The sequence below is a fragment of the Erythrolamprus reginae genome, chromosome 3 (genome assembly GCF_031021105.1).
Source record: "Erythrolamprus reginae isolate rEryReg1 chromosome 3, rEryReg1.hap1, whole genome shotgun sequence".
Taxonomy (NCBI): Eukaryota; Metazoa; Chordata; class Lepidosauria; order Squamata; family Dipsadidae; genus Erythrolamprus; species Erythrolamprus reginae.
Window position 1 is genome coordinate 85,975,946 of NC_091952.1, and position 23,313 is coordinate 85,999,258.

The window sequence follows — 23,313 nt, forward strand, 5'->3', positions numbered from 1 at the left end:
ATGTTTTTTTAATATTAGATTTGTTCTACTATAATATTGTTTTTATTATTGTTGTGAGTCACCCCAAGTCTTTGGAGAGGGGCGGCATACAAATCTAATAAATTATTATTAATTATTATTATTATTTTTCCTTCCAAACAAAGCTGAATAGGAAAAATTATCCCATCAATAAACACAGGATTAAACATCACCAAGCAGAGAATTAAACTTCACTAAAACCCAGTTTTAGACCAAAGGTCAGAAAGGGTATATAAACTCATGTTTGAATGTCAATCTTTCTAGCTAGCCAAGAAGCCTTGCTGAATGGCAGTCATGTTGGTTCCTTGTCAATAAAAGTTTCTTTCCTCTGCTGTGTTATTCAATTATTTCTTCAAAGTGTTGATCATTGCAGTTGGAAGAACTCCCAACAGGGATTTTATGAAATCAATTATTAGTACTTTCCGTAAAAACATTTAGGAGCTTTATAAAACACAGATTGTCTTTGTAGATGTGTTATATATGGAAAACAATTACAGACATATACATACAGAACCATATACATGTTTAATAATTCCATTTGTGTGGTGAATGTTTAATTGCCATGTTTTACATCATCTTCACTTTTATTAAGTATTTTGGTTAAAAAAATCCTACTCTGGAGTGGCTAATTTGGAGCCGATCATGTCTTGCAACATATCCATCTGAAAAAGAAATAAATATATACATAGGTATAAAACAAAAATATTGAAAGTCATTTTTGAATACATTAAGAAGTGTCTATTGCACTCTGTTCGGAAAAATTAGTGTGCAATACACACACACACACACACACAAATCCCCCCCCCCCAAAATAAGACATTAGGTGATCCTAGTGCTGATACTTTAATAACTTGTCTTCAATTTATAGGCAAAAACAATGCCTTAAGAAAACACCTGTTCTGTAGTTTCATTCCACTGTCTTAGCATCCACAGTAAATACTGTCTGAACAACTATGCAGTTATAGGCCGATATTACAACCACAAGTTCAGCAGATTCAAAATAATAAATCACAATCAAGAAAACAGGAGATTTAGTTGCTTTCATCAGGTGCAGAGAAATGCTGACTTTTCATGCAGTGAAACTTACCTTCTTTTTGTCTGAGACGGTCATATTTCTCAGTGCATAAACAGTGACTAGTCCATCACTGTCCCCAATCAGAAGGCAATCTGCACTTTTAGCAAAAAGGACAGTTGTGAACTTCAAATTGCCTGTAGCAGGATTCACAATCAGGGGATCCAACCTATAAATAGCAAAAGATGTGCAGTTAGAACTGGGAAGTTGTTTAGCATATTCCAGTGCAAGGCATAATTTACCCGATTATTGTTTGATATTATTTATTTATTGTTTCCTAAAAATATTTTCTATGTATTATTCTAATTACTGTATCTATTTTCCAGATAATTGTCTTGCAAAAGCTTATTGCATAAGAAAGACATAAAAGGGAAGGGTGGGGGTAGAAAAAATATAAGTTCTTCAAGGTCAGAAATATGAATAATGTGTTAGATAAATTTATTAATATGCTCGCAACACAGTCTAATTCTAGCACCGTACAATAGAAATGTTAGCTTGTGTTCTTCATTCTATTTAATGTTGGTTGGAAATCATTTTTAGGAAATGCTGTTACTTACGTGCTCACACTTAGATCCCAGATTTCTACCCTGGTTTCATTCACTGCTGCAAATACATAGGGGGAACCTGGAGACCACATGATGTCATAAATAACATTGGTAGTAGAAGTAAAGATTAAAAGTGGGCGAACTAAATCCTGGCGCCATAGCATGATAGTCCAGTCTGCAGAACAACTTAGAAACACTTCCGTGCTGAAAGGATTCCATGTAATCTTATAAACAGGGCCCTTAAGGAAAAGTGAGATAAATGCAGTGGTTTAAATGCAAAGTTAGTACATCTTTTGAAATAATCATATTTGGATATATTCACCAATAGAGCAACAAAGAAATAGAATGGAATGGAATAGAATAGAGCAGAACAGAACAGAATAGAATAGAAGGTGGCTTCTCTTTTTGGATACCTTGCTGCTCTTTTGTGACTGATGTGTAATATCTGATTCACACTTTCCCCTTTGCAATGTAAGATCTTCACCTCGGACCACAATCCCCTGTTTATTTGAGTTATCATTATCACAGCTACCTTGACCTGTCACTTTACCGTCCCTATTAAGATCAGCAAGGGCACTATATCTGTTATGCTGGGACACAGTAAAAGCTTTGTGTTTATGGTTCACAGCTTTCACCCTGCCAGATCCCATAGCGGTCCATATTGCCCTTCTCCTGCAGGATCTTTGTGGTAAAGAGGGCTGATAGTGTGACAGCTTAATAGAGTGGGAAGACTGAATTTAGCACCTAATTTCTGCACAGATTAGATATTCTAGAAAGGGAATATGTCCACATACACTGGTAATTTGTTTACAAAGAGGACAGTATCCAAATGTGCAAAAGTACTTTGAAACAGCTATAAAACAAGTGTTACATTGAACTCATCCTGTCATTTTGAAATAAAATAATATCACAATCTCAAGTGTACTAACTCTGAATGTATTTTTACTATTTTTGATTTATAGTTATACTATCCTTCTCCTTTGTTCTCTCTCTCTGTTTCCCAATTCTCAGCCAACAGCTCCATCCCCAGCTTCTGTGAAGTTAAAATGTAATCAAAGAGAGATGGAGTTTAAAAAAAGAGAGAGAACAGTATTGGTTTATTTGATCGGGTATGTTTAATTTTCCGTACCTTGTGTCCTCTGTAGGTCTCCAGGTACTGCTCATTATAAGAACAAGAACATTTATGAATGTAACCTTCTTCGGTTCCAGCCATGTAGATATTAGTGTCCTGAAACAAAACCAAGTGGTTTTATTTTATTCAACTTGGATGCCTTTGTGAGAATCTTTAATGCAGGAAGTTTGCTTTTCTCCTTTCCAGATAACATTTGAAAATATTAAATTCTAATACAGTATAGAGGAATTTTCAAATGTTTAAATCACTGAGCTGACATAATTAGATACAGTATTTTACTAAAACAATATGGAATATCCAACCATTTTTACAAAGGCAAAAAGGGTGGATGTCAGAGGATGAGAGAGAGTGGGGAGGGACCTACCATTATTTTCTAGCATTCTTTTGGACATCAGGAGAGCATAACAAAATTGCACAAGTGACAATGAACAGCTTTCCACTTTGAATGCCATCAGATTAATCTTCTGTGGCTTTGGGAACCATGTTTGAAAACTGCTAATGAATGAATGATGAATGAATGAATGAATGAATGAATGAATGAATGAATGAATGAATGTATTTATTTATTTATTTATTTATTTATTTATTTTTTATTTTTATTTATTAGATTTGTATGCCGCTCCTCTCTGTAGACTCGGGGCGGTTCACAGCAATAATAAACAATATATAACAAATTTAATAATTTAAAAGAAACACTAAAAACCCCATTATTAAAAGCAAACATACATACAAGCATACCATACATAACTGTATAGGCCCGGGGGAAATGTCTCAATTCCCCCATGCCTGACGGCAAAGGTGGGTTTTAAGGAGTTTACGAAAGGCGAGGAGGGTGGGGCAGTTCTAATCTCTGGGGGGAGCTGGTTCCAGAGGGTCGGGGCCGCCACAGAGAAGGCTCTTCCCCTGGGTCCCGCCAAACGGCATTGTTTAGTTGACGGGACCTAGGGAAGGCCAACTCTGTGGGACCTAATCAGTCGCTGGGATTCGTGCGGCAGAAGGCGGTCCTGGAGATATTCTGGCCCAGTGTCATGAAGTGTTTGATAGGTCATAACCAACACTTTGAATTGTGACCGGAAAGTGATCGGCAACCAATGCAGACTGCGGAGTGTTGGTGTAATACTAATACTAATGAATACTATTGAAACATTCCATTTTAGCTTCAGACTTACTACAATCATGCCATATTTTATTATTCTTCCCAGAAAGAGACCCTCTTCTTTCATGATATGATATTTTGTTCATATGCTGTATGTGTTATATTCCATGATGTCTAAAGAGATTTGTGTGTCTCCCAGTTTTCACTTCTTGGGAAGTTACCATATGTAAGAGGAGGGGGGGGGGATCCTGCATGATTTTAGATATATGGATGAGTTAAATTCCTGCTTTCTTTCTTTCTTTTACTGCTTCTCCTCCTGGAATACATTGAGCAGAATATGGTGGTGTTTAAAGGAGATACTGCTCTCAATTTCCCCAAAAGCACAAGTACTCAAGATTTCTGGTCTTTTCATCTGATATCAGGTAATAAGGAGCCAAAGGTGTTTTACCGCATTGGATAGAGCATAAAAGCTCTGCCATCTTTGAAAAAAAATGCCCATTTCTCTGCTTAGTTTGGAGACCTAAACAGCTGTGCCACTCAGCTTGTTCCAAACAGTTGATAGGAATAAGCTAGTCCTATCAGGTGCTTCGCTATTTGGGGCTATGACTTACATGAATAGTGACAAAATATTTCAGGCAAGGGAGTGTTATAATCAATTAAATACCTTTGGATGAAAATCAAAGCATAGTCCTGGAGCCTGTCGAGATATAAGTGCTTCACTTTTCTTTTCTCCTCCTGATTTTCTCCTTTCAGCTGTCGTTCGCTTTAGCTTCATTAGGTCTATAATTTAAACAATTGCAAATATCAGGCCTGATTATGAGAAATGTTCAGACTCTTTCTCATATACAGGATGTACAGGATTATTTGTCCAGAATAAAAGGGAAATGTCATTATCTTTTTTTTTAAACTACATGCAACAAATGATTGTGCACCAGATGAACATGAAAGAGGGCTTAACCTCCCCACCTACAATGCCAAGCCACTACAAAATCCTAATCATGAGCATATTTATTTGTTTGTTTGTTTGTTTATTTTGTCCAATACACAATGAAGGTAATAGAGGACACCTTTGAGGAAATAGATTTAGAGAAAGAATAGAAGAGAGAATATAGGATAAAATAAATCAACGAGAGAATAGAAAAAAGATATAGGGATAGAAGAGAAGATATATGGGATATAGGAGAGACAATAGGACAGGGGTCGGAAGGCACTCTAGTGCACTTATGCACGCCCCTTACTGACCTCTTAGGAATCTAGGGAGGTCAACCGTGGACAGTCTAAGGGTCATGCTTATTCAATCATTGAGGAGAGAAAAGCTCTCATGCAATGGAAGACTCTCTCTATGCATTTAAGTTATATACTTCTAAAATACTATCGCACCCCTCCAGTCCCAACTCAACAAAATTATCCAACAATTTTCCCAACTTCATATCATCTGAGTGGGTTTGATTATGACTTCCCAAATTCTGAAGGGTTTCAGTCTAATATTTCTGGGAGGGATAGGTTGTGAAGACTGACCAGTACATATGTGGAAGCAGATTGCTGAATAGATGCTTTTAACAGTTTTGTGAATAAAAAACATGCAAGATGCAAGAATGATAATATTAGCATACTAGTAGCTGGATACCTGTGCTTCGCTATGAAACTATGTGATCGGGCTTAATAAACTGACAGTTAAAGATTTAGAATTTATGTAGAATGTGTAACTCCTTAGCACCTGAGTGTGCTAATATAAGGCAACTGGCAGTTGGAACAGAGTTCTTTGCAGGTGGGGAGGGGGAGTAAAATGTCTAAACCCTTAGCCTGCAGACAGGATGAGTCAGGTGCTGGCCATGCCCAAGCCCGGTTTAGCGAAGGAGTAGCATCAGAGGGTGTTAATATAAGGCAACTGACAGTTGGAATAGAGTTCTTTTCAGGTGGGGAGGGGGAATAGAACACCTAACTCCTTAGCATCAGAGCATGTAAATACAATACTGTATTATTATTTCTAAAAATTCTTTCTTAGGGAGCACCTAGAAGCCAAAGAGGAATATATGTTGCAAGTATCAGGTTGTAGGCTTTACAGTTCTAGAGATTTCTTTTTAGAAAACTGGATCTTGTCACTCAGTTATCAAGAAAAGAAGTGATAATGTAAGATTTTATGACATTGATATCAGCTATTCTGCAGGTGTGTTCAGCTTGATCAAATCTTTTATGTAAATAAAAACACATTTATTTTCAATTTCAGATTTTCATTTCCCCAGCCTGCCTATAGAAAAAAGATGAAGAAGGAAAATGAAAGAATAATGCAGTACTTTATTTAATTTTTGCTAATGATAGTAGATATTCCTCAAAATATTTTTGCATAAATGTGAAAAAAAAGTTTATATAGACATACAAATCTATTATAAAACTATTTTTATAAAATCCATTAACATTAAGAGAATTAATCACAAATAAAAATCAACACAAATCACAGTCTTGAAAAGCAACCCTCGAATTATTTTAGATAATTGTATAATGGGAATATATTTACCTGTGCAGCTCAGTCCTTTCCGAACAAACCATTTAGTTATTCTGCCATCTGCTGAAATGGAGACAAGTATCTCCCCTTTGTCTTCTCCACTTGTTCCCCTGTCTTGTTCCACCCATCTCAGCTGCCATACAGGCCCTAAATGTTTATCGTGGGATTCGCTGAAACATATTTTCATAAAAATACAACTTCTGAGTTTATACAGAAAATAAAGCATAATGGTACAGGGAAAAAAACTGCAGGGAGATAATTATATTATATCCCTTGTTTTTATATTATATATTATATAGACAGGCATACATGCAGCTTATGAAAATGTGTTATCAACTTGGGACGGTTACCTGACACATAAGCATAAAGTTAGAATTCTGTACACACCAGCACTATCCAGAAATTAAAAGAACATAACCCCTGGTGGTGGATGGTGAAAGTTTTTGGGGTTTAGACTAGATCCCAACAAATACGTTCTGTAACTTGAAACAATTTTTAACATTGAACAATGCTTATTTGAATAGAAGGATGAGAGGCTTAAACAGTTTGGAAATGTTCTTAAAGATTTAGCCTTAAGACACTTGAAGAGAAACATGTTTCCTACCCACCAGCAGCACATTTTAATTAAATAAAATATACATATAGACATTTGAAAGAAAATAAGACTCCTGCTTTTTTGAGAGATACACTTTAACTCTGTTTGGAAGTGAAGTACAAGGAGATATCTCTCTTAGTGAACAGCATCAGGTAAAATGGGGATATCTCTCTGAAAAAAAATATCTTTAAAAAAAAACTGGCACAGCTGGCACACTGGATTCTTACAGCTGCTTACCATTCAAAGAAACAGAAAGGCCAAAATAATACCTGTTATCCTGCCAAATTTTCAAAGGAGCCACAACCATACAGACAAGGAATTAAGTATTAAAATAAATATTATTTATTTTATTTATGTATTTATTTATTGGATTTGTATGCCGCCCCTCTCCGGAGACTCGGGGCGGCTAACAGCAACAATAAAGCAGTGTACAATAGTAGTCTGATGTTAGAAACAATTAAAAACCCATTAATATAAAAAATCAAACATACATATATACATACCATGCATAGAATTGTAAAGGCTTAGGGGGAAGAGAGTCTCAATTCCCCCATGCCTGACGGCAGAGGTGGGTTTTAAGCAGCTTACGAAAGGCAAGGAGGGTGGGGGCAATTCTAATCTTTGGGGGGAGTTGGTTCCAGAGGGCCGGGGCCGCCACAGAGAAGGCTCTTCCCCTAGGTCCTGCCAAGCGACATTCTTTAGTTGACGGGACCCGGAGAAGATCCACTCTGTGGGACCTAACTTGTCGCTGGGATTCGTGCAGCAGAAGGCAGTCCCTGAGATAATCTGGTCCGGTGCCATGAAGGGCTTTATAGGTCATAACCAACACTTTGAATTGTGATCGCAAACTGATCGGCAACCAATGCAGACTGCGGAGTGTTGGTGTAACATGGGCATATTTGGGAAAGCCCATGACTGCTCTCGCAGCTGCATTCTGCACGATCTGAAGTTTCCGAACATTTTTCAAACATTATAAAATGAAGCCTTAGCACTGCTTATAATAAGCCTGTATTTTTTTCTCAAAACAATTCATGATAACAATAAGAAGTCTGAGGAAGAGCTTAGAAGGCTTACGATATCATACCTGTTATCTAGAACTGAAGTTTGATTTCGGGATTGGACATTATAAACTTCTATTGTCCCATTAAACAGTCCAACTGCTAGGAGGTTTGGATTGGCTGTGGAGAAATCCAATGCAGTTACCCCATGAACACAGTTGTAGATACGTTCTGGCCACTGAAGAGATTGTAACAAATAAAAGGTTAGTTAAAAAAACATCACAAAATTCATAATTTTAAAAAATTACTTTTACATTTCTAATTAAGTATATCCCTATTTGAAATGTGTGTATGTGGGTTTGTGTGTGTGAAAGTATTGATAGCCACAGACCCCCAAAATCCATTTAAGACATGCTGCAATGACAACTATTTATTTTTCAGGCTGATTATTATATAGCTATTAGATACAAAGTCATAACATCAATGCACAATGGTACGCACATTAATAAAAACAATATAAGCCCCAGTAATTAATTTAAATAACATTTGTTTTATACCTTAAAAGTTTATGACCTAAAAGTATGTATTTTAATCATGTTAATAAACCACAATATATTAAAATAATTTATAAAAAAGGAAATTATTTCTAAATATTAAAAGGTAAGGTAGGACTTCTGAGATAATATGAATTAGATAGTTTATTATGTTGCCTATCTTTCAAAAGAAACATAGAAACATAGAAGACTGATGGCAGAAAAAGACCTCATGATCCATCTAGTCTGCCCTTATACTATTTTTTGTATTTTATTTTAGGATGGATCTATGTTTATCCCAGGCATGTTTAAATTCAGTTACTGTGGATTTACCAACCACGTCTGCTGGAAGTTTGTTCCAAGGATCTACCACTCTTTCAGTAAAATAATATTTTCTCATGTTGCTTTTGATCTTTCCCCCAACTAACTTCAGGTTGTGTCCCCTTGTTCTTGTGTTCACTTTTCTATTAAAAACACTTCCCTCCTGAACCTTATTTAACCCTTTGACATATTTAAATGTTTCAATCATGTTCCCCCTTTTCCTTCTGTCCTCCAGACTATACAGATTGAGTTCATTAAGTCTTTCCTGATATGTTTTATGCTTAAGACCTTCCACCATTCTTGTAGTCCGTCTTTGGACCCATTCAATTTTGTCAATATCTTTTTGTACGTGAGGCCTCCAGAACTGAACACATTATTCCAAATGCGGTCTCACCAGCGCTCTATATAGCGGGATCACAATCTCCTCTTCCTGCTTGTTGTACCTCTAGCTATACAGCCAAGCATCCTACTTGCTTTTCCTACCGCCCGACCACACTGCTCACCCATTTTGAGACTGTCAGAAATCACTACCCCTAAATCCTTCTCTTCTGAAGTTTTTGCTAACACAGAACTGCCAATACAATACTCAGATTGAGGATTCCTTTTCCCCAATTGCATTATTTTACATTTGGAAACATTAAACTGCAGTTTCCATTGCTTTGACCATTTATCTAGTAAAGCTAAATCATTTACCATATTACAGACACCTCCAGGAATATCAACCCTATTGCACACTTTAGAGTCATCGGCAAATAGGCAAACCTTCCCTATCAAACCTTCCCCTATGTCACTCACAAACATATTAAAAAGAATAGGCCCCAGAAAGGCAGGTTGTCTATGAATTATCTGGATTTTACCAAATGTTTTGTTATGGCTTCAGATATGCATTGGTCTGAGATTATAAATAAATTTAATATTAAGCAACCATGAAAAATATATTGCATCATTGTCAATTGCAAATAAAAATGCAGCCAATTCAATTACTATTATTTTTAATATTTTAAAAGTGTGCATTACCATAGGGTTTTTCAGTGACCAGCAGCATGCCAAGCCTTTCTTCTGCTCTTGAAAACGAAACTGCCCATAACCAACAGCTAAAAGATCCTAAAAGCCAAGAATGTGGATTATTTCCAGCCAACATAGCATTGAAATTGCCACGACTTTCATTTTCAGCAGTTCAGTAAAGCAAGCCAATAAATAATAGAGCTTTTCCCACAATGAGATGCCTTCCATATCCATAGAGACTACACATCTAAATTTTCAATCAGTTTGGCACTAAATTGAGCACTGCACAAGTTGTCTTATTGACAGAAAGCATCCTTGAGAGTGTTAAATATATACAAATATAATTACAATTCTTCAGACCTTTGTTCCTTATTGAACAGTTGTTTGGATTTGACAGAAGATTTCCAGACCCAACTCTGCATGCGTTGCATCTTTATGGCAGATAAGAATGAATACAATAACTCTTTGCAAGAGGCAAAGAGATCAAAGAGAAAAAGTCATTCATCAAGGTTTAAATTTTAGGCATCTCTCCCTGGCCCTTTGCACTTGGGGGAAGGGGGGGGACCTGATAGCCTAATTCAGGAGTAGGCAAAGTTGGCTCTTCTATGATATGTGGACTTCAACTCCCAGAATTCCTGAGCTAGCATGATTGGCTCAGGAATTCTGGGAGTTGAAGTCCATAAGTCATAGAAGAGCCAACTTTGCCTACTCCTGGCCTAATTGGCTGAGATATGGTTACATACTGACCTTCCCCAATGTAAGAACTGCTGCTTCCTGTTTTATCAGCCCTTACGAGTAAGGCAGGCAAACAACAGAATAGAATAAAATAGAATAGAATAAAATGGAATAGTAGAGTAGAGTAGAGTAGAGTAGAGTAGAGTAGAATAGAACAGAACAGAACATAATTTTATTTGCCAAATATGATTGGACATACAAGGGATTTGTCTTTGGTGTATATGCTCTCAGTTTACATAAAAGGAAAAAAATACGTTCATCTAGAATCACAAAACTTAATGATAGTCCGAATACAACTTTGCTGCCTAGAGTAGGACAAAAATAATGTTACAAACACTATAAAGATGTAGACTTACCCAAGTTACTCTGACAATGAAATAGCTGCCTGAGTTCCAGTTGCACTAAGGGCAAGATTCAGGTCCCTATTTCAACATTGTTGGTGTGAAAAATTGCTATTATGGTCTGTATTTTGTTTTAATGACATATGCTGTAGTTAGGGTTGATAACAATGGAGAAATCTCTGCCAGTGAATGGTAGATGTATTCTAACTACTGTCATGATTAAGGTCTGAAAGCAGAAATCTGGTTTATAATTCGACCAACTCTAAACAGGAAAAGCTTCATTGCCCCCGCCATCCCCCTGACAAGCCTTAATCCAAGGGAAATTTGATAAGTAAAAAGTGTTACAGAGGGGGATTAAATTTAGGAAATTTGAGGTAGAAAGGAGGAAAGTAGGCTGATCATAGTGTTTGTAACATTATTTTTGTCCTACTCTAGGCAGCAAAGTTGTACCCGGGCTATCATTAAGTTTTGTGATTCTTGGTGAACATATTTTTTTCCTTTTATGTAAACTGAGGAACATATATCTAGGTCACAGTGGTTCTCAACCTTCCTAATGCCATGACCCTTTAGTACAGTTCCTCAGGTTGCAGTGATCCCCAACTATAAAATAAAATTATTAGGAAATTCAGGGGTAGGTTCTAACTTATCTTACGGCCAATTCACTTCTTCCTGTGCTGCGTGTCCATGCCTTATGGGTGTGAGTGCGCTTTGCGTGCGCATGCATGCACAGTGCTGAATTTTTAAAAATGCAACACACACACACACACACGAAACCAAGATTGCAACGCATGCACAGTGCCAGAAATTTGGCTTCTGTGCATGCTCAGAAGTTCCCATGGGGCAGGTATTTTTTTGTTTTTGCAGTAGTCTATTTGCATGTGGGTGCACCCGCCTGGAGTCGGATAGAGGAGTGGTGCCTCAGTCCCGAAGACCATAGAAATATGTGTTTTCTGATGGTCTTAGGTGACCCCTTTTCCTGAGGTTATGCACCTGTGGCTAGAAAATTCCAGGAAAAATGTTTTTGATTTAAAGAGTTGGAAACAAATAATATATATTTGTAGTGTGCAACGAAGCATTTCCCCACAATACAAGGCCCTTATTAATCCATGAAGTCAATTTTTCAACTTAAACAACTTTGGGATATGTGGACATCAATTGGTTATGGAATTCTGGGAGTTCAGGTCTATATAATGTAAGGTTTTTGAGTTGAGAAAGACTCTTGGTGAGTATTCACTGACTCCATTTAGAATCAGGTTCCATATTTAGATGTATGTACAGTGATACCTTATCTTACAAACTTAATTGGTTCCGGGACAAGGTTCTTAAGATGAAAAGTTTGTAAGACGAAACAATGTTTCCCATAGGAATCAATGGAAAAGCGATTAATGCGTGCAAGCCCAAAATTCACCCCTTTTGCCAGCCGAAGCGCCCGTTTTTGCACTGCTGGGATTCCCCTGAGGCTCCCCTCCATGGGAAACCCCACCTCCAGACTTCTGTGTTTTTGCGATGCTGCAGGGGAATCCCAGCAGGGGAATCCCAGCATCGCAAAAACGAGCGCTTCGCTGGCAACGGAAGTCCGGAGATGGGGTTTCCCAGCAAAGGGAGCATCAGTGAAATCGTAGCATTGCAAAAACACCAAAGTCCTAGAAACCCCACCTCCGGACCTCTGTGTTTTTGTGATGCTGTGATTTTACTGAGGCTCCCCTCGCTGGAAAACCCCACCTCAGGACTTCTGTTGCCAGCGAAGCGCCTGTTTTTGCACTGCTGGGATTCCCCTGCAGCATCACAAAAACACGGAAGTCTGGAGGTGGGGTTTCCCATGGAGGGAAGGCTCAGGGAATCCCAGCAGCGCAAAAACGGGCGCTTCGCTAGCAACGGAAGTCCGGAGGCGGGGCATCCCAGCGGCAGCGGTGGGTTTGTAAGGTGAAAATAGTTTGTAAGAAGAGGCAAAAAAATATTAAACCCCGGGTTTGTATCTCGAAAAGTTTGTATGACGAGGCATTTGTAAGACGAGGTATCACTGTACTTAGAAAAATAGAATATTTCTCTATGCTGTATTCTTTTCTCAGCAGACTTTTCATGTTTTTGAAAATATCATCGAATGTCAAGAATGTCCACTGAGGTAGGTATAGGAGGAAAGGAGATTCCTGAAAACTGTGTAGAAGCCTTACACGAATTGAACTTCTGTGCTCTGATCCTCTGTACCATTTATTGGAGATTTACAGGTGGAAAGAAGTGGGGAACTTCACTTCTACCAGCCTAGCTGCATATTCTTAAAGGTAATACACATCATCAGAAATGTGGTGGTCTCTTACAGGGTTGAACTTGTTCCAAGCCATGCAGCTCACATTGTTGCCTTTCGTCAAACTGCATCCATAGGACCACAAGGGTTCCATAAATGGTGGTGGTATTTCTTCTTTTCGATCACCTAACTCTAAGAGCAAAGATGATTTCATTGATGGCTGATCTTCACCCTCTTCCTCCTCCTTTTCCTCTCCCTTTCCTGATGTACTATCAAATTCTGATTCACTATAATCAGATTTGGCATCTGGCTCTAAGAATATAAGAACAAAAACAAGATATCATTATATTCCCCAAAAGAAAAGGCATTGCTTATACTTGCTCAGGTCAGTGATAGCCTGACCAATATCTAGATACTGATGACTGCCATAATTCCCAATGAAAGGTCTGAGGGCACCAAGAGTTCTACTTTTCACTCTCCCTTTGAAATAAAAATGGAGAAGTCATCTACTGTGGAGATTAGCTCTGTAGGAGGTGTTTTTGTTTGATAAACACAATGTAATTGAACCTAGTTTTAGCCAGTATTATTTTCTATCCAAATGGCAATGGGAACTGAAGCTTTCTCCATTGAAATTACAAATTAAAATGTACAAACATTCCCACACATTACGATCTATCAAGGAAGATACTGTATGTATCACCCATACTTGAAAAGTGTTCAGCCCTGCTTAATGTTCCCATTGTGGGAAAAGCTTCAGTAGCAAATCCAGATGGATCCAAAGAGCCTTCAACTTTTTTGGACCTGGGAACTCCTTTCTCCAATCTAACTGGAGTTTTATTTTTAATGCTGCACTAAATTATTGCCTTTTCATAGTTTCCAAGGCTCCAGTTTCAAAAACGAAAAGAACACTGGCATTCGTAGCTTAATCATAAATCTAAATTGAAAACAGCTCTTGATCAAAATTAAAATTCTACATCAATGAAGAAAAAGAATATTTTCTCCTTTACAATTCATCATTTCTCCTCCTCCCTCCCTCTCTCCATTTCCTCCTTCAAAATGACACTAAACTTTCCATATGTTGGCCATTTCTGAAACAGCCACCTGCCTGCTTAGATGCCTTATTCTCAACATTCACAAGTCAAGATATATTGGAACTAACACCCACAAATCTAAAGACAAATTATTAGGCCTTATTTATTTACATAACAGTGTTTTCTCAACTTTTTTGAGTACAAGATCCAACAGCAAAGGCATGATACGAAGGCTGCACGAATCCCAGCGACCAATTAGGTCCCACAGAGTCGGCCTTCTCCGGGTCCCGTCAACTAAACAATGTCAGTTGGCGGGCCGCAGGGGAAGAGCCTTCTCTGTGGCGGCCCCGACTCTCTGGAACCAGCTCCCCCCAGAGATTAGAACTGCCCCTACCCTCCTGGCCTTTCGTAAACTCCTCAAAACCCACCTTTGTCGTCAGGCATGGGGGAATTGAGATATCTCCCCTGGGCCTATATAATTTATGTATGGTATGTTTGTAGGTATGTCTGCTTAAAAATGGTTTTTTTTAACTATTTTAAATTTTAAATTGTATATTATTAGATTTATTATGAATTGTTTTATTGTGTTGTGAGCCGCCCCGAGTCCACGGAAAGGGGCGGCATACAAATGAATGAATGAATGAATGAATGAATGAATGAATGAATGAATAAATAAATAAATAAATAAATAAATAAATAAAGCATGCCACAGATACTTAAAGAACCACTCTTGCTGCCAAGGTCCTAGAGACCTTGTCATGGTATCTACTATGTTCATATCTCTTCGGAATTAACAAGAAACATTTTCATGTTTTGAAAAACAAGGATCCAGTGTTAAGAAAAGCTTTGAATGATTTGTTTATTTCCAGCAGGGCATCCAAAAAATAAGACTGGTAGTTATCTAGAGATCAATAATTTGTTATAAAGAATCCCCAAAAGGAGAAAAAAAATACATGGAATAGAATAAATAAATGGAATGGTAGGAGATCATCCATCCGTCCATCCATTCATTCTTTTACTCTTTCTTTGAAACTTATTAGCAACCAAATAATTTTAATAAAAGAAACAGAATTATAAAGTTGTGAGGAAGGAGAAAGAATTCTTTCTTTACATGTCCATGGAGAGATACGTTTCTCTGGATTTGTGTAGCCAATTTTGTCTGGATTTTAGCTGGGGTTTTTTTTGTTTTAAGCTGTCATATGTCATTAAGACATGTTTTGGGAAATGTTGCCGCTATGCTTCTGGCAGGGCTACCAGCTTTTCTTCTGCAAAATGTTTTTTCTGGCATCGGGGGATCATCCTACCTCTTCGTTTGTATTTATGGTTTTATGGTGGCAGTTACTTTAATTCCTGTTCTGTGAAATGGATATGGTCCAAAATATGAAAGTTCATAAAACCTATGTGCATTGCCTAGGGCAGTGATGGCATGTGTGCCATATTATTTATTTATTATTCATTTATTTATTTTTTATTTATTCTTTGTCCAATATACAATACTGTACATATGGAAGAGAATAGACATTAAGTAATATATATAAAGATAGAAAGTAAAAAAGAAGAGAAGTAGAGGGGAGGGAGAGAATATATATGATATAAGAGATAAGGAGAAAATATATATGATAGATAGATAGATAGATAGATAGATAGATAGATAGATAGATAGATAGACAGACAGACAGACAGACAGATAAGAATATGTATGATATATAAGATAAGGGAAGATAATTGGACAGGGGACGATAGGCACATCAGTGCACTTATATACGCCCCTTACTGGCCTCTTAGGAACCTGGAGAGGTCAATCGTGGAGAGTCTAAGGGAGAAATGTTGGGGGTTGGGAGTTGACACTATTGAGTCCGGTAATGAGTTCCACGCTTCGACAACTCGATTGTTAAAGTCATATTTTTTACAGTCAAGTTTGGAGCGTTAATATTAAGTTTGAATCTGTTGAGTGCTCTTGTGTTGTGGCGGTTGAAGCTGAAGTAGTCGTTGACACATGGAGACACATAGGTGGCACATGGAGACATATCAGAGGCACGTGAGACATTACCCTATGTTAGTTCCAACTCACATCCAACTCCCCCCAGAGATTAGAATAGCCCCCACCCTCCTTGCTTTTCGTAAGCTCCTTAAAACCCACCTCTGCCGTCAGGCATGGGAGAACTGAGATATTTTTTCCCCCTAGGCTTCTACAATTTATGCATGGTATGTTTGTATGTATGATTGGTGTCATAACAAGGGTTTTTAGCTGTTTTAGTATTGGATTGTCACATGCTTTTTTTACCACTGTTGTTAGCCGCCCCGAGTTCACGGAGAGGGGCGGCATACAAATCCAATAAATAAATAAATAAAATAAATTGTCCAGCTGATTTCTGGCCTTGGGGAAGGCTGTTTCACATTTCGGAGGCTTGAGGGAAGCTTCCTGAAGTCTCTGGAGTGTGAAAAACAGCACAATGGGCAAACTGAAAGTCTGTTTTTCTGAACTTCCGGTTTGTCCGTTTGGCTGTTTTTTCACTGTTTCAGGCTTCAGTGAGGCCTGTGCGCATGCACACTGTGCATGCACAAGGGAGGGAAGAGGTATGGGCATGCACACACATGTTAGTGCATGCACACACAGCCTTTTGGCATGTGAACCAAAAAAGGTTTGCCATCACTGGCCTAGGGGCTTAGACCCTTCTTCTGCCTTTTACTTACATTTCTTAAAAAAAATATATAAGTCACTCATGCCCTCATCACCTCGAGGTTCGACTACTGTAATGCTCTCTACATGGGGCTACCTTTGAAAAGTGTTCGGAAACTTCAGATCGTGCAGAATGCAGCTGCGAGAGCAGTCATGGGCTTACCTAGGTATGCCCATGTTTCACCATCACTCCGCAGTCTGCATTGGCTGCCGATCAATTTCCGGTCACAATTCAAAGTGTTGGTTATGACCTTTAAAGCCCTTCATGGCACTGGACCAGAATATCTCCGAGACCGCCTCCTGCCACACGAACCCCAGCGACCGATTAGGTCCCACAGAGTGGCCCTTCTCCGGGTCCCGTCAACTAAACAATGTCGGTTGGTGGGCCCCAGGGGAAGAGCCTTCTCTGTGGCGGCACCGACTCTCTGGAACCAACTCCCCCCAGAGATTAGAACTGCCCCTACTCTCCCTGCCTTCCGTAAACTCCTTAAAACCCACCTCTGCCGTCAGGCATGGGGGAATTGAAACACCTCCCCTGGACATGTTTAATTTATGCATGGTATGTTTGTGTGTGCATCTGTTAGTATATGGGGTTCTTTTAAATCTTGTATAAATTTTAAAGTTTTCTGATTATTTATGATTTGTTCTATCTTGTTGTGAGCTGCCCCGAGTCTTCGGAGAGGGGCGGCATACAAATCTAAATAATAAATAAATAACTAAATGAATGAATGAATGAATGAATGAATGAATGAATGAATGAATAAATAAATAAATAAATAAATAAATAAATAAATAAAGTCTCTTGAGTTTGCCTTGTGGTCTTTGTAACTGACCACATTAATCCTGACATTTGGGAAAGTCAAGCCTTGAGGAGCTCTGATTTAATTCTTCAACAATAACTAAAAGGAAATAATGAGAGTGACACTGGTGTCTCTTTGAGGTGTAACCCACTAACTGAAGACCTTTGTCCTAGATTTATGATTTGATTTGATTTGATTTGCCGCCCCTCTCCGAAGACTCAGGGTGGCTCACAACAATAATAAAACAGTGTGATAATGTAAACAAATATAATATTTTTTTAAAGCATCTAAAAACCCCATCATTTAAAAACCATGCAACCATGCAAGATTGTAGGTGTCAAAACATTCTAACACCTCATTTGTAAACCAGGCTAATATTTTCTTTTCAGGAAGCAAATTAGGACTTGTATAAATAAAGTTGATTAATAAGCAGTGAGTTTGAGAACTCCTTCCCTGCTCTTTCTTCGAAGAATAACATTACTGTAATGTATTCTAACTTAAATATTTGTTTTACAATAAGAGGAACTGTTCCTGAACTCAGGTTGAGGAGTAAATACCTGATCACTTATGTACCTATGAGAATAGGAAGCTGCCGATAAGCTGCAAGTTTAGGCTGGAAAATATTCTCCATTAGGACTCTTTCCATATAAAATAGATCTTGATGAAATTTATCAGATTTAAATATAATTTCTGAGTGGTCTTCTGTTTCTTCCTGAATTCGGGAGAGGATTACACTTTCAAGATCAAGAATGGAACTTGAAGTAAAGCTTTCTGAAAAGAGAAAGAAAAAAAAACCCAGCAAATGTTACAAAGGGAACATTTGAAGCATTAGAGGAAAGGGAAAATAATTTTCAATTTTTCATTTTCTGAACTGACTTGGAGTTTTAAGGGCAGAATAAACCCCTATTAATAGATAATGTATTAAATGTTACAATATATTATTTTATATTCTATTTTTCCAGAGGAGATTACTCTGTGGCATTTCAATCCCAGTTCAATCTACAATTTGGATGCATGCATATATGTTTGCTACTGTGTGTCTAGGAGTGTTTTGCATATACATCTTGAGACCATTTCAATAGAAATACAGTGCTAACTATTCCTTCAGTATTTATAATCAGAACTGCAGAAAAAACAATTGCTGCCAACCTGCCTTCCATTGAGGACCTGTATACTGCACAAGTCAAAAAGAGGGCGGGGAAAACATTTACTGACCCCTCACATCCTGGACACAAATTGTTTCAACTCCTACCCTCAAAATGTCGCTACAGAGCACTGCACACCAAGACAACTAGACACAAGAACAGTTTTTTTCCGAACGCCATCACTCTACTAAACAAATAATTCCCTTAACACTGTCAGACTTTCTACTAAATCTGCACTTCTATTCTACTAGTTTTTCTCATCATTCCTTTCACCCATTTCCTCCCACGTTGACTGTATGACTGTAACTTGTTGCTTATATCCTAAGATTTTTATTAATATTGCTTCTTCATTGCTTATTTGACCCCTATGACAATCATTAAGTGTTGTACCACATGATTCTTGACAAATGTATATTTTATTTTATGTACGCTGGGAGCATATGCACCAAGACAAATTCCTTGTGTGTCCAATCAACTTGGCCAATAAAAATTCTATTCTGTTCTATTCTATATTATAGCATTTAGAGTTATATATCACTTCATAGTGCTTTTCTAAGCACTTTACAGAATCAGCATATTGCCCCCAACAATCTGGGTCCCTAGTTTACTCACCTCAGAAAGATGGAAGGCTGAGTTAATGTAGAAATCAGTATTAGTACATTTTTAAATAAATGCTGAAACACTATGCACTGGAGAGTAAACTCCATTTAAAAAATGGGATTTATGTCTAATTTAAAATTTATAGAATTACTCACTAGGACTAATTTGACCCCATATCAGAAAATTGCAAGAAAAATAAAAAGAGATTCATTACTTGTGATAACCCAAGTCAATAGCAATCATTTTTAACAATATAATCTAGTTAAAAGGTTAAAACCACCCCCGGTATACTTTTCTACATATAATCATGATATATGGGTAATATGTAAATCTTGATTTGGTTGGGAGAGGATGTGGAAATTTAAATACAGTATGTAAAAGTACCTGTTTCTATAGAAGCAAGGGACACAGCTTTGTCACGCTCTTTAGCTGGTTTACCAGCCACTGTAGCTAGTGCTCCATTAACTGTTTCTGCTGTTGCTTCTTCCAAAGCATTAAAAGAATCAAATAAATCCCAGGTAGTGGCCATTATCTCTATGGAAAAAAAGAGGACATGATTAGTTCTGCTTTTTTTTGTTCTCTATATAAGTACCACATATTTATGTTACAAGGAAATACTTCTGATATACAGTGTTCCCTCGATTTTCGCGGGTTCAAACTTCGCAGAAAGTCTATACCACGGTTTTTCAAAAATATTAATTAAAAAATACTTCGCAGTTTTTCCCTATACCACGGTTTTTCCCACCCTATGATGTCATATGTCATCGCCAAACTTTCATCCACCTTTAATAAATATTTTTTTAAATAAACTTTAATAAATAAACATGGTGAATAATAATCTAAATGGTTGCTAGGGGAATGGGAAATTGTAATTTAGGGGTTTAAAGTGTTAAGGGAAGGCTTGTGATACTGTTCATAGCCAAAAATAGTGTATTTATTTCCGCATCTCTACTTCGCGGAAATTCAACTTTCGCGGGCGATCTCGGAACACATCCCCCGTGAAAATTGAGGGAGCACTGTATTTCAGAAAAACAAAGTGGTTGAATTTCTTTAACTAGTTTAAGAAGCTAAGATAATTATTACTAGATATCATGGAACTCTCGTATTTTCTTTGTATAACTGCACATTCTTCCAAAGGATCATAAAGGATGTGTTTACATAAAATACAGTGGGGGGAAAAGTATTTAGTCAGACACCAATTGTGCAAGTTCTCCCACTTAAAAAGATGAGAGAGGCCTGTAATTGACATCATAGGTAGACCTCAACCATGAGAGACAACATGAGAAAACACATCCAGAAAATCACATTGTGATTTTAATGAATTTCTTTGCAAATTATGGTGGAAAAAAGTATTTGGTCACCTACAAACAAGCAAGATTTCTGGCTCTCACAGGCCTGTAACTTCTAAATGGGGCCATGTATTGTGAGATTTTGAGTGCATACCACCTTTCAGCAAGGGCACTGAAGATGAAACATGGCTGGATCTTTCAGCATGACAATGATCCCAAATACACCGCCAGGGCAACAAAGGAGTGGCTTTGTAAGAAGTATTTTAAGGTCCTGGAGTGGCCTAGCCAGTCTCCAGATCTCAACCTTATAAAAAACTTTTGAAGGGAGTTGAAAGTCCATGTTGTCCGCGACAGCCCCAAAACATCACTGCTCTTGAGGAGATCTGCATGGAGGAATGGGCCAACATACCAGCAAGTGTGTGCCAACCTTGTGAGGACTTACAGAAAATGTTTGACCTCTGTCATTGCCAACAAAGGATATATAACAAAGTATTGAGATGAACATTTGTTATTGACCAAATACTTATTTTCCACCATAATTTGGAAATACTGTAAATTCATTAAAAATCAGACAATGTGATTTTCTGGATGTGCTTTCTCATGTTGTCTCTCATGGTTGAGGTCTACCTATGATGTCAATTACAGGTTTAGGTTTAGGTTTATTGGATTTATATGCCGCCCCTCTCCGCAATCTCGGGGCGGCTCACAACAATAATAAAAAACAGTACAGTACACAATACCAAATCCAATGCCCACCCATCCAGTTCCAATTTAAATTAATAATCTCATAAAAAACAGTATATATAAAAAACAGGCACACAGTCAATCAATCAACAAAACAACATGGGCAAGGGGGAGGTGTTTTAGTTCCCCCATGCCTGACGGCAAAGGTGGGTCTTAAGGAGTTTACGAAAGGCAGGGAGGGTGGGGGCAATCCTAATCTCAGGAGGGAGCTGGTTCCAGAGGGTCGGGGCCCCCACAGAGAAGGCTCTTCCCCTGGGGCCCGCCAGACGACATTGTTTAGTCGACGGGACCCGGAGAAGGCCAACTCTGTGGGACCTAACCGGTCGCTGGGATTCGTGCGGCAGGAGGTGGTCCCGAAGATATTCTGGTCCGGTGCCATGAAGGGCTTTATAGGTCATAACCAACACTTTGAATTGTGACCGGAAACTGATCGGCAGCCAATGCAGACTGCGGAGTGTTGGAGTGATATGGGCATACTTGGAGAAGCCCATAATTGCTCTCGCAGCTGCATTCTGCATGATCTGAAGTTTCCGAACACTTTTCAAAGGTAGCCCCATGTAGAGAGCGTTACAGTAGTCGAGCCTCGAGGTGATGAGGGCATGAGTGACTGTGAGCAATGACTCCCGGTCCAAATAGGGCCGCAACTGGCGCACCAGGCGAACCTGGGCAAACGCCCCCCTCGCCACAGCTGAAAGATGTTTTTCTAATGTGAGCTGTGGATCGAGGAGGACGCCCAAGTTGCGGACCCTCTCTGAGGGGGTCAATAATTCCCCCCCCAGGGTAATGGACGGACAGATAGAATTGTCCTTGGGAGGCAAAACCCACAGCCACTCCGTCTTGTCTTTTTAAGTGGGAGAATTTGCACAATTGGTGTCTGACTAAATACTTTTTTTCCCCACTGTATGTCATGTCAATTGTCTAAACAGACTTCTCCATTGTAATTTTTAAAATGATCTTTTAGGGAGGTGTATAATTGCTTCCACTCATCTCATAAAGGGAGCATTCTTGCACAAATCTACCCTATATGTTTTAAGAATTTTTTTTTAAAGCAAAAGCATCCTTGAGCACTAGTGGTTTGGTCCATGAAATTTTACTGGTAACATTAAAAAACCAATTTGCCATTGCCTTCTACTGGGACACCCCACCCCACCCCCAATATTTTCATGGCTACTCAACCTTGGCAGTTCCTTTACCCTGGTACTAAGTAGTGCTGACTCTGCTTACTTCTGAGCCAAGGTCAATTTGATTCTGCTGCCACCTACTGAGGCTTAAAATACATACACCTATACAAAAAAGAGGAAGTCACTTGTCTCCTTAGTTGTACCGACTAAAAATTAGGCTCACTTGGATTTGAAATTGAGCCATGGAGAAAGCAAAGGAGAATGGTGCTTAGAAAATGGAAAATTGTGAGCTCCAATCCTCCTATAGACATGATAGCCCACCGTGTGTCTTTGGGTCAGATACAATCTCTCTCAGCACAATCCATCTGACAGAATTGTTTATGTGGGCAAATTTATTTTGAGTTAATTAAAATTAAAAAATAGAATATAAGTCTTAATAAAAACAAGATCAACAATAATGATCCACACTAAGCAGAAACTGAAGCTAAAGGGATTATTTCAACAGGACAATAATCAGAAGCATACTCCAAGTTGACTATAAAGTACTTCCAGGAAAAAAAAAATTGGGAATGAACTGCACAGTCTCTAGACTTGAGTATTATTGAAAAATATTTCCTGGCTAGAAAAGAAGAGGACAAAAGCAAGTGTTGATTATGACCTTTAAAGCCCTTCATGGCACTGGACCAGAATATCTCTGAGACCGCCTCCTGCCGCATGAATCCCAGCGACCGATTAGGTCCCACAGAGTGGGCCTTCTCCGGGTCCCG

At 38.3% G+C, this 23,313-nt stretch overlaps 1 protein-coding gene across 2 annotated transcripts in view; it reads right to left on the reverse strand.

The window, feature by feature from the left end:
• Positions 1–524: 524 nt before the first annotated feature.
• The window catches only part of DNAI4 (dynein axonemal intermediate chain 4), a 38,453-nt gene continuing 15,664 nt past the window's right edge, over positions 525–23,313 (reverse strand). For both annotated transcript variants that reach the window (XM_070746118.1, XM_070746119.1), the window contains exons 7-17: positions 19,777–19,926; positions 18,221–18,418; positions 13,210–13,448; positions 9,831–9,917; positions 8,046–8,197; positions 6,379–6,536; positions 4,528–4,643; positions 2,765–2,863; positions 1,648–1,874; positions 1,106–1,259; positions 525–680 (exon numbers count right to left, since the gene is read on the reverse strand). In XM_070746118.1, the coding sequence (XP_070602219.1) occupies positions 630–680; positions 1,106–1,259; positions 1,648–1,874; positions 2,765–2,863; positions 4,528–4,643; positions 6,379–6,536; positions 8,046–8,197; positions 9,831–9,917; positions 13,210–13,448; positions 18,221–18,418; positions 19,777–19,926 (1,631 nt within the window). In that variant the 3' untranslated portion in view covers positions 525–629. The remainder of the gene's footprint in view (positions 681–1,105; positions 1,260–1,647; positions 1,875–2,764; positions 2,864–4,527; positions 4,644–6,378; positions 6,537–8,045; positions 8,198–9,830; positions 9,918–13,209; positions 13,449–18,220; positions 18,419–19,776; positions 19,927–23,313) is intronic.